The sequence below is a fragment of the Ammodytes marinus genome (assembly GCF_949987685.1).
Source record: "Ammodytes marinus genome assembly, chromosome: 4".
Classification (NCBI taxonomy): domain Eukaryota; kingdom Metazoa; phylum Chordata; class Actinopteri; order Uranoscopiformes; family Ammodytidae; genus Ammodytes; species Ammodytes marinus.
This window is the reverse complement of record NC_137233.1, coordinates 23,936,003-23,948,497: the sequence shown is the minus strand read 5'-3', so window position 1 is coordinate 23,948,497 and position 12,495 is coordinate 23,936,003. Positions and strand designations below refer to the sequence as shown.

Below are 12,495 nucleotides of genomic sequence, written 5' to 3'. Positions count from 1 at the left end.
ATGTGGGATATGAAAGTTTAATTTCAAGGATTCACAGAAGTAATTTATATTGTAAGAGGAAGCCCGGTGTAGTGCTGTAAGGTATTACTCACACGTGCTCGAGAGAGTGCCTCAGATTCCACTCTGATAATTTAGTTCAAAGACTTACTTCTATTGAATGTTAATTTTTTTGTTTTTGTGATTTAATGCAGCATAATTTCTGGTTTGTAAAAAAAGTTGCGTAAAATCAACTTTAATCAAACTTGATATGAATTAATGCGCATTACCTCAAGGACTAGCTAGTTATAAAAAGTGACCTTTAAAAAAACTGTGAGTCACCTAACTTGGCAGTCTAGACTGATTCTATTATGAATAAGGGTATATTTATGGCTTAAATGGGCCAGAAAAGTATACAATGTTTCCTTGAACCTGCGTTGAAGATGAATCACAGTCATTTTGTTCTACTAAACAGGCAATAAGGCCAATATGATTTTAGAACCTATTTCTCTAATAAACAAATCACCAATTCACAGAGACCCATAACTAAGCAAAGGGAGACATAAAGCATATGCCCTCTTCACACAGTATGCTTATTTGACACTGAGCTCTGCACACCATGTCAGTCGCAAAGTAATGTTGCAGAGCGATCACACTGTACATTGTGTTAAATCTTATTTGATATTTAGTTTCACAGTTTCACACATTCGATTCAAAACACAATTTAATTCAAAGACGTGTATCATCACATGCACTCATTTTGAACTAAGCATAGAGCGAGAGAGAGAGAGAGAAAGAGAGAGAGAGAGAGAGAGAGAGAGAGAGAGAGAGAGAGAGTCAGGAAAAAAAAACGAAGAAAGTAGCTTTTTGAAGTGTCTGGCTGCCCTTGCTAATTAGGAGCTGTGTATATAGAAGCATGCTCCACTGAGGAGTAACCGTTACTCTCTCTCTCACACACGCACACACACACACACACACACACACACACACACGCACACACACACACACAGTCTCACACAAAATCAATCCTACACTTGCTCATCCATACACCATATAGTACACAACATTCTTTTCCTATATTGTTTACGAATCCCCCTGAGATAAAACTTTGCAGCAGAACAATATGTGAACGCTGTGTGAAGACAAACATGGGTCCTGGGGGTCTGATTGTAAGAACAAGAGTTCTTCCAGTCGAGACATGAGAGCTTCTTGCACATTCCGCTCTCGTCTCGCACTGACCGCTCAACTCTGTTTCTCTGATTCGAAAAGGCCAGGTCTACATCTCTCCATGCTCGGCAGAATCTGATAATGATGCTGGAACACAAATATCTCATGAGCTTGCCCTCAGCTGTACCTATGCTTCAAATTTCAGGATTGTATTTATGGAGAAGTACTTTATGGATTTCCTAATTACCATGCCTATTAGGACCTGCAAATTCACAGCTCGAAGTGTTGATTGGCCATATTAGTCCAAGGTTATATACTGTAAAGCAGGGGTGGCCAACCCGCGGCTCGCGAGCCGCATGCGGCTCTTTGCCCAGCTTCGTGCGGCTCTTCAGTTCATATCAAATTATGTGATTATAATTTTTTTTTTTTTTTTTTTTATACTTTTTTTTTGTGTGGGCCTATGTGTGTGCATGTTCGCAAACGTTTCATGCGGCTCTTACGTTCGTTTTACATGTTGTCTATTATTTAATTTTTTATTTTATTAATGTGTAGGCCCTATGTGTATGCCTGTTCGCAAATGTTTAATTGAGGACGCAACATAACGTTCGCAAACGTTTGGTGCGGACGCAACATAAAACTGCCCGCTCAGCTTGGAGGGAGGTTTTCCGTGAGTAAACTATTTGTGTCAAGTTCGCTCCGAAACAGAGTGGGAGAGTTCATATTTTTTGTTGAACGTTATGCCAAGCCATTCTGCCTTATATGCCAGGTGTCATTTGCGCATATCAAGGCTTCAAATCTTCAGCGCCACTTCAGCTCTCTCCATGCTAAAAGTAAGTCCCACAAAGCAACATGCATAATAAGAGAAAAACGCTATTTTAAATTGTTATATTTTTGTTTGTGGACTTGGTTGAACTGAGAGTTTGTGTGTGAGGCAGTGCACACAATGTTCATTGTTGAAAATGACTGCCCTGTCGTCTTTAGTCCAGTCCTGTCATTATCACAGGGGCGGCCTTAACGATCTAGGGGCCCGTTTCAAGTCCTAGTGTGGGGCCCCCTGTTTTTTTTTTTTTTTTAAATAAATAATGCTTGTGCATGCATGTGCAAGCTCCCCGCGAAAATAAAAACGCCCCCCCCCCCCCTGAAATCTTACTGGCCACCCCAGTGCCCCCCCCCCCCCAGTTCAAATGTTATTTTTTATTTTCATTTTATTTTTTTTATTAAACTTTTTTCCTGATATGTATCCTAGTTCAGAGATGATATGTATTTTTTTTTATTTCTTAACTTTTTTTGATAGGTAGTTGCCAAGTTCATCACACAAACACTCCAATCCACTGATATGAGATCAGTTTGCAATTTTCAATTACTAAATTAATGGTAGGACTGTGGCCACTAGAACTGGTCTCTGGTCAGCAAAGGTCTTGAAAACAGCATAAGTGTGCTTGTGACATGCATGTGTATAGGCACGTGTCCCAGCGGATTTTTGAAATCTGAATAAAAAAATTAAAGTTTGTAGTTAGCGAGTGTACCATGTTCTTAGCAAGGGCAGACTTTCATAAATAAAGGTTTATTTTTTTAGCAAGATATTTGGTCAAAAGCTAGTGGTCATCCGTCCCTCTGTCCAGTTGTTAGGCATCTGGCTGCTAGCAAGTTATGTTAATTTTACTATTCATCTGAGCTGAAATAAATATTGACTTTTTCCTTTATTATCTTCGCGAGAATGCACCAGAATGCTTAGATTACATGTTAAAAACACAAAAAAATCTTCTGGGGGGGGGGGGGGGGGGTGCCCCCAGACCCCCCTTCAGGGGTTTAGTTTTCTGACAAACATTACAATGGATACTAACATGATTTGGGCATTTGGGATTATAAATCATCTTTGAATTGGTTGTACAGCATATCACATGCTATTCATTCAGGGGTGCGATGGCCACCCCACTCTAACTCTGTGGCCCACCTTGGCCACCCCCAGTCAAAATTTCCTGGAATCGCCACTGTGTGTACCCGTGTGTACGATGTGGCTCTTTGCAGTAACACAGTAAAAAATGTGGCTCTTTGTCTCTGACTGGTTGGCCACCCCTGCTGTAAAGGGAAGGAAAAAAAGCACGTCTGATTGGTAAGACTGACCAAAGTAGAGTGACCCACAAGCACGTAAACAGGATGTTGATGCAATAGAAAGCTGTGTTACAGTAGTCTTTTAAAAAATATTTTTTTCTAATTGTTAGTATTTTAAACAAATTCAATAAATCTTTCTAGATCTTACTAAATCAGTCTAAATAACAGCTTCAAACGGATTATTACGTTACAATAATAATCCTCTGCATGTACTGTAGAACAATAAAAAAGTGTCGGTACAAGTGGTGCGTTTCTGTGCATTGGTTTAAATTGTTACATTCTAAATTTCAAATGCTCAAAAAGGTAAATGATTAAGGGCTTGTATTTATGGAGTGGTATGTTATGGATTTCCTAATGACTTTGCCTACCAGGGCTGAACAAAGTGAAGATTAAGCTCATATCGATCTCCAATGACAAACGACTACAGCACTTCATGGTTGGCTTCTCCTTTCGTCACAATGCGAGCTCTGTTGTTGAGCATGTATGTTGGGTAACCCTGATTCTGATTGGTGCAAACATGAAGCTCCTTTGTATAATAAAACATCCCCACCTCTACTTGTTAAAGCAAGGCAGCCAGACAAAGGCTGCAAAGATTAAAACTGTGGGGTCACGAACTGGGCAACAGGAACAGAAAAGGTGTTTTTTCTGCTACAGGCTTTTCTGTAATCTGTAAATGTGTGTTCCTCTCAAATGTTTCATAGTTGTACCCTTTCTGGTCCTCTAGTGAAAACTATCTTTGAAAAATTAAATCCGCTTCAACTGCTCACATAAACTTACAGTGTGAGATGTGGGGTTGCAAGGGCTGCTTTGTTTAAAGGTTCATTAAAAAAGAACAATTGGAGACCCCTGCATAAAGGCACAGAGATTAACTGTTTTGATTTTTTCTGTTTGGTATCCACCGTTGGGGAATCAGTTCATTTGTAATGTGTGCTTAGCTTGTGCCGTGCTTAACCCTGACTTTAGCTGTCTACAAAAATATAGGTCTTTTTGAAGAAATTAATATGATAATAATGTAGAAGGATTTAATAGTACCAATTATAATTTAGGAATCTCTCACCTCCACCATTATTGGTTGATTTGCCAATAATCAGCCAGCAGTTTATTTCAAAGCAACCAATCTGAAGGACGGTATTTAGAGGTTGCACTGTGTCTTTTGCCTTCTCTGCTAGGACTGTTTGATCAGATCAAGGCACAACAAAGAACCAAATTATTTGTTCAGTGTAAATAAAAGTGTTAGCTTTGCAACTAAACTGCCAACCAATTCAGGGGACCTACTGTAAAGACAGATCAATTAATCATATAGCTCTGTATTGTGCACGGTTGGTTTTGTTTATTAAAAATGCCAATCACAAATGTGATAGCAAGTCTGGGTTTGCCTTTTTGAATTGTCCTTCAAAACAAGCTGTGTTAATGGAAGGGAAGTAGACAGTGGGGAGGAAGAGTTAGGACCAAAACATGGCATAAATAATCCAGATCCAGACACTCAAGGTTGGGTTTCAAAATGATAAAAAGGACCTTTATTCATTGGGGAAGATACCAAGGATTTCAATTAGTATTATTGTCTTGTCCAACCGAAGGTCTTTTTATGTTTTTTTTTAAAGTGTCTGGATGTAAAACCTTCAACTGTGTTCCCATGCAGCTGTATCTACGATGAGTAGAAGTGAACTCTTACCTGGTTTGGAACCTTCAGCCACGGAGCCGTTGTAAACCTGGTTCTGAAACTCTGGTCTGTTGTCGTTCATGTCTATCACATAGATGTACAGATCGATTGGATTCTCCACCTGGTTACCGTTCATGTCTACAGCATGGGCTCGCAGCTGGGAATACACAGAAATGCACACAGAGAAAGAGGAGAGAATTAGCATCCAACGCTAACTATGGGTTTGAATGAATATGTGACTCAACAGGCCTGGGGCTTGACTGATTATAAACTCTGAAGAATGAAGTCTGACAGACTGGAACAAACTCAGCACCAAGCACAACTTTGACTTTTGGTCAATGGCAATTCCATTCCACTGAAATTTTTTTGTGTTTCTTGTCTGCCAACGGGGCACGGCGGTGTATCCCGTTGGTTTCTTGGCACACACGGACCACAACAACACAGAAAAGGGGCAAAGTATAGTGAAATGTTCCCAGACACCAAAACAACACCTTTCATTGGTTGTTAGCACAGCTAGAGGCTTTGCACATATCAGAGAGGTGTTCCTGCTCATGCTGTGGCTCCTTTTTTTGTTCGGAGGAGAATTTTCAAAACGGATTGGTTCGAAAAAATCGGCCATTTGGATGAATGTCTCCGATGAGCTTTTCCTTGAAATATTCAAAGTGGAAGAATAGGGAGGTGAATGAGGAAAACAATGAAGAAAAAGGGTAAAAAGGCATATGAGCCGGGAAGGAGAGGAGGAAGAGTGACTGATCCTTGTGCAGAGTAAATGAGAGATGAAATCACAAAGAGGCAGCGTGGGGGAGTGGGGGCCTGGAACAGGGAGGACTGACAAAAGCAATCATCATCTACAGTGGGATGTCTTAATCTCCACTGCTGCTGTTGCACACCCCTCTTCTCCCCACCAATCCCCACTAATGATATCTAACATAACGCAAAGCTTTGTAATAGCCCTGGAACCAAACTGGCTCTGCACGCTGAGACTTAACATTACTCCCATTCACTCGCTGAGAAATTCGTATCCTCTGCAGAAATGTTATTCATTTCCAGTTTTGGCTTGTAAAGAGAGGAGAAGGTCTCTCTCCCCCCTCTCTCTCTCTCATTCTGGCTTACGCACTGGCATCAAAATATTGTGTCTGACGCAACACTGTAGAGGAGGATCTGCCTGCCAGCCTATTTACAGGAGTACGTGATGTATTGTGTGAGGTGACACCAGAGATTGAATGGCGCCACCTGCTTTTCACCGAAACACAACTAATCATGTCGGCTTTTGTGCCCGCCTGTCAAGGATGTAGGAAAACATAACCCAAACACGCGCCCGCCGGAGCATTCAGACACATGTTTACGCATATTAACATGGACACCGACACACGCGCACAGATTCACACTGGGGAGACACACTCAGCCAATCAAAAGAGCCCTTTTTTATCCACTTAATGATCTTCAAGATGCTAGTTTACCATTGGCTGAAGCACAGCAAACAAACATGGAGAAGAGACCCAACAAACAAACAAGTCCAATCTGTTTTTTCAGCTGTGAGCACCGCACGTCGAGGGGTGTGCGGCTGCGATATGTGAGACTGCTTCAGTGCGATCGTGTGTATATGTGTGTTAATGAGTGATAATGATCGTGAGCTTTTTCCCTTTATGTTAAACTGTGTTTTTATGTGTGTTCCCTTTGTCCTTTCAGCCTGTGGATTTGTGTTAATTGTTTTTTTCCATTGCATATTCTGTTCTATTTCTATACATGCACATATCACTATGTTCACATCTGTGTGTGTGTGTGTGTGTGTGTGTGTGTGTGTGTGTGTGTGTGTGTGTGTGTCTGTGAGGCTGTTTATGTAAGTTTGTGTTTGGGTGCTCCATGGAGGAAGTGGAATTGTGATCTGAGGGCCGGTAGGAGTGCGTGCGCAGCGCAAACAGGGAATGTACTGTAGATGTGTGAACCAACATTAGTACTCTGGGTGCGGGCTGATCTGGCCTGTAGTGACTGCACCAAACATAGAAGATAAATACAGTTTGTTCGTAGTCCATTGGTCCACATTTCTGTTGGCCCACCACCCCGACTTGGTTGGTCCGGACTGAAATATCTCAACAACTAGTAAATTCAATACCTTCAACACAAATCACATTCCCCTCAGCCTCACCTGTGTTTTGTTTTCAAAGGTATATAACTAATCTTAGCATGCTAAAACGCTACATTAAGATGGTAAAGATAGAAACATTTTAAACATTTTTTCAATTTAACATTTAATTAAGTCAAGTACATTATGTCAATAAAGCCCAGTGTCTGCGACATAATTATACCTCAAGGGGCTTCACCCCCTCATGCAACACTTCTTCTCTTAGATCCTTGATTTGGTTCTTGTGTGGCTCAGATGATCCAAACAATGTCCTTTACAAATGAACACAAATGGCCCCAAAACTCTCTCGGATTGTGATTGGTGCATCTATGTGTACAACACACATACCAACCCTCACTGTCTGTCTACCAAACCAGATGCATTCTTGCAAAGATACATGATAAAAGCTAAATCACTGACATTCTCCTATTTGTTAAATTCTCCTCTGTGTGCCCTGTGGACTCGTGCACTGTAGATCTGTCTGACAAAACTTAAGCTCAGGCTAACACCCACTCTCCTCACCTCTCAGATCACTTCCCCCTGGTGCTAGTCTGTCAAAAACAGCAGCCTCGTCTCTCTGTTCACTTGAACCCAAAACTAACAAGCAAAGTTTGGCCTGCGAGAGAGCGCCAGTGCCGGGGAACTTCCTGTCAAGTTAAAAGAAAGTCAGCAATGGACTAAATTTCCCTTGGGTCAAAGACGAGCTGCATTCTCCTACGCTACACATCATACACCACATCACGAACAGCAGCATGTGTCCACGGGAGTCTAAAGAGGAGGCGCATTCAACTTGAAGTGCCCTCAACCTAACATGCTGTTTTCACTGCAGATAGTGGCAAAATAAGGACTGTGTTTACTTAGCCGCTGTCCTTTTCCCAGGGTCCTTTCAATACGCTGACTGCTTTATTGATCCCAATTTGCTGGTTGAGTGTAAGAGCATGTATGGAAAGACACGCTCACTGCAGTGTCCAGACCTTCAATATAACAAGTAAGGCAACAAGAGGCTCATCAAAACTAAATGGAAAAGGCACACTGAAGCACGAGACAAACCAATCAAGAAGACAATCATCTAGAGCTTTTGTTTGTTTACAGTCATTGCACAGACTTTGCGTTTGTGTGTGTGTATGTTGGTGTTTATAATGCGTGCATAGTACTTCTGAGAGTGTGTACTGATAGCAACACTGAAAACATCCACTCTATTTTATTCTATTCTTCCTCCGAGACAGCTGCATGCTTTTGAATTAGCTCTATCAGCAGAGTAGCAATCGATCATACTGACAGGCACATGGGCGCTGCGGGTGTGACGCCAGTGCTCACCTCGAGTGGTAGTGTTAGTCTTGGCTGATATAAACTGAAACCTGTAATGCGTGTGTGTTAACCAATGGCCTAGCCGCCCTAGCCTGAACTAAAGTAGCATGGGTTCTTTATATTAGATTCACATATGAAACTATTTAACCCGAGGTTCCAAAGGGGCCAGTCATGAAATAAAACCTCAAGCCTCCCTTGTGTTTGTGTGTGTGTGTGTGTGTGTGTGTGTGTGTGTGTGTGTGTGTGTGTGTGTGTGTGTGTGTGTGTGTGTGTGTGTGTGTGTGTGTGTGTGTGTGTGTGTGTGTGTGTGTGCAGTGGGGAACCCTATGGGCCATATGCAGCTGTCAGCCTGCACTGTAAAACTACAGTCAATGTGTGGGAGAGGTAAAGTAAAACAAGAAAACAGTGTGTGGCAACGTGGCAAAATCATACAGAAAGTGAGAAAAAAGGGTAAAAAGTGATATCTGACCCTATTTGGTATAAACCAAGCCCCAACCACACCGAGTTCTACCAGCATCCAATGCGGAAGTGACAAACATTGCAGTAGCTTCCGGTGGCCACTATGAGGTGGTACCAAAAGTGAGCAATTTTTCTTTGACTCACTTGTTAAACAGGCCGCTTTCACAGTCTTATTAAACCTATTTACGGCCTGGTCCAAAAAAAACATTCTAGTCTGCATGTGTAGGTCATATCTCCATGACAACACTGAGAGGGGTGAATTTTTTTCTAGCGGGCTAGTTTTTATTGTTTTGGAGGTTAAAATTTATGAATAATTAGGGACGCGATCTCCTGAGTGAAAGCTATCCGCCCGTTGTCCCTCACTTCGCCTCAGAGGTATACGTCAGCTAGATGGGCGTATCTCCCTCCCCCTGACGTCACATCAATGCCCTTTTTCGTCAAGAGGAGTGAGGCGGAGTAAAAATCTCACAAGATGGTGACGTGCATATAAGCCAGGAGAATGGGATGCAGTCTGAATAACTGAGGTCAGCCCGGATGCTACATCCATTTTCTATACTATCTATGGGATAAACACACAAAGTTTATCAATCAGCATTCCACAGATGAACACACACAAACACACGCACGCACGCACGTATGCACACACACACACACACACACACACACACACACACACACGAAGCAGCACATGCTCATTAGCTTTGATGTGTTGAACAAAGACAACAGTTTTCCTGCACTCTTCCTCTGTTCTGTCTCTTTCCCTCTGCTATATCCATCCTGCTCTGCTACTGTAAGTGAAGCTAAAGCTCAATCTAAATGAGAGCTGAAGTGGCCGTGTGGTTTGCAGAAGCATTCATCATTACATCGCTGGCTTGGGCATCAACCGGAGCCTGGAGAGGCTGGTGTGAAAGTACTGTACAGCAATCCTCGGCATGCGCTCAAACTTGTGGTCTTTCGGCAGGTAACATTAGTGTTAGAATGAAAGGTACGGGAAGAGGAGAGGCGGGGTACGTTTCGATGGATATAAAGGTGGAGTAAGTGAGTCTGGAGAGAGCATGTTGTCAAAATTACTTGTTGTCAAAACCAGTGAATATCTCCTCACCATCCGCTACCTGTAAGAGGCCTAGACTGTGTAAACTGGCATGCTGCTAGCTTAAACTCCTGTTTAAATTCCTATTTACAGAGACTAGGTTGGTTTTAACACCAGATCAGCACACACTCACATTACGTTCAGGTAGCGGATTGTGAGAAGATTATTACCAATTTTGACAAAAAAGTGGTTTTGTCAATAAGCGTTCTCCAGAATCCCTGACTCCACATTTAAATGGATCTGGAATGGAAAGAAGAAGAAGAAGAAGAAGAAGAAGAAGAAGAAGAACAGACACATGTATGTGTTGCTTACATGGAAGGAGGCTCTCTCCTCTCTGTCCAGGGGCTGGGTGACAAACATGTTTCCGCTGATGGGGTCTATGTTGTAGATGCCACTGGGCGGCTGGTCAGCGCCCGCTCCTGTGATGCTGTAGCGGATGCCCGCTGCCTTGTCCTGATCTGAGCGGATCTGAGGATAAAGCAGAGAAACAAGTTTAACACAGCGGAAAGTGTATTTTTAGTGTTTTTTTGGGGTGTTCCTGCATTTGGAAAGCAAAAAGCACTAAATGTTCCGGACACAGTGATACGAACTGTCAAAAACACATAGTGAAATAAAAGTTTGAGAAAAAGGCACATTGATGATGGCATTTCCTCTTCAAGCGTTCCTTTTGTGCCAACACTTTGAACCCACAGCCTGAAGGGGAAAGAGAGAAAAACTGAAAAATATTGTATTATTTAAAAAAAAAAAAAAACACTGTCAGAAGATCTGGTTCTGACCTTGAGGTGAGTTTTTGGGTTTTGTTTGTCTTCACGGCAGCTTCTTAGCAGACCTTGAACAACCGTCATAGAAACCCAACAGCCAGCTACAAAGGTATAGTGGTGATGGCTATACCTGCCTGGGTGATGTGAAAAGGATTCACGCTGCTATTCTCAACTAAGTCTCACCGGAGCTTAATATCTCTGTGTGCCTGTTCCACCTTTAACACCTGGCTGTTATTTCACACACACCATTCAAAGTGTGACATTTAAAGAGTGATATATTTTGTTTTGTTGCAGTCTGACGGCTTCCACTGCCACCGCCGATAAAAATATCAATACTCTTTCACAGCACCTCGCTGACTTAACAGGAGACAAAAGGGAGATGGGATTGAAGCCTTTCTTCCTGTGGCATTGATATGTGATGGGCACCAGCGATTCTGCAGCAACACCATTGTGACATTACTTAAGTGTGTGTGCGTCTGAAAGTGTTACCATTACTAAGTTGGCACACAAGGGCTTTCAACTCCCGACCTTCAAAATAGTTATTATTCTTTAATTTATTGAACCACTTTAGTTTTTGAATAGGTTATGTAAAGACATTGAAAAGTTTGTAACATGGTGTATTTTTTGTAATTCCATCTCGGCCAAAGTTTCTTTAACATTGAAATCATATTACACAGTATTGTGCTGCTGAGTGTGTTAATTGACATAGTTGAGAGCAAAACGATGCAAAACAGAAACCAAATAAATATTGTTCATTCAAATGTGACCTTTGAGGGGCGTAGTGGATAGAGCACGTACAATATTGACTCCGGCCTTCGTTGCAGTGGTCGCGGGTTCGAATCCGACCCGTGGACCTTTACTGCAGGTCATCCCCCCTCTCTCTCTCTGTCTCCCCATTTCAACTCTGTACTATCCAATAAAGCTTGAAAATGCCAAACAAATAATCTTTAAAAAAAAAAGAAAAAAAAAAAAGTGACCTTTGATACATCCCAGCTAAATGAGCACTACTCATATTAGTCCCAACTCTTTTGAATGGTCTCATCTATAAAAACGCTCAAGTTGGAACCTGGCATTTCAGAAACATACGCATCAAGACAAATGAACAGTATATCACATTTTTGTTTCATGTAATTACTGCACTCCACCACTAATACATTTAGACATACATTACCTATGGCTAAATTCTTGTCTGGGTTCATATAGGGCCGATGTTTTCATAGGACCTTTGTCTGTCCTGGCCTTTTTTCCCCCTCTTGTGACCACTTTAAAGTTAATTAATGTGTTGCAGCCAGACTACATTAATCCATTTATAAGTGCTAAACATCTCCATATCTTCTTTACTCCGACCGCGCCCACAGGCTTAGAATACAACACTTAGTTTTTTTTTTAAATTGGGACTGAACCATCACTATGGTTACGAGTCATAGAGTGTAATCACAGTCAAAAAAAAAAAGGAGAAGGCTTGGTTAATTTTTTCTCCTTCTCTGTATCTGTCTCTTCCTCCTCCTTTGCAATTTTCCTGGTCTGTGGGGCTGCAGATCATGCATGAAAATGAAATTACTTCATCCGTTCAGCGGTGACGGCGGCTTCTGCATAAAACATGTCTCTGTTTGAACATGATACCCTCTCTCTTAATTTCCAACGGGGTCCTCCTCCCACACACACACCACACTGTAGCACTATGCTGCAAGCTTTTCACATGCAGCCGCAATTGACTTTTTCTGAGCTGCTCACTTCACACACACACACACGCACGCACGCACGCACGCACGCACGCGCACACACACACACACACACACACACACACACACACACACACACACACACACACACAGGTGTA

The 12,495-nt window shown here is 42.0% G+C and overlaps 1 protein-coding gene across 1 annotated transcript in view; it reads right to left on the bottom strand.

The window, feature by feature from the left end:
• cdh4 (cadherin 4, type 1, R-cadherin (retinal)) overlaps window positions 1-12,495 on the bottom strand; it is a gene marked incomplete at its 3' end in the record, with an annotated part of 190,531 nt that overhangs the window by 34,746 nt on the left and 143,290 nt on the right. Inside the window, exons 6-7 of the mRNA XM_080025452.1 lie at window positions 10,207-10,362; window positions 4,928-5,072 (exon numbers count right to left, since the gene is read on the bottom strand). Coding sequence (XP_079881578.1) covers window positions 4,928-5,072; window positions 10,207-10,362 — 301 coding nt within the window. The remainder of the gene's footprint in view (window positions 1-4,927; window positions 5,073-10,206; window positions 10,363-12,495) is intronic.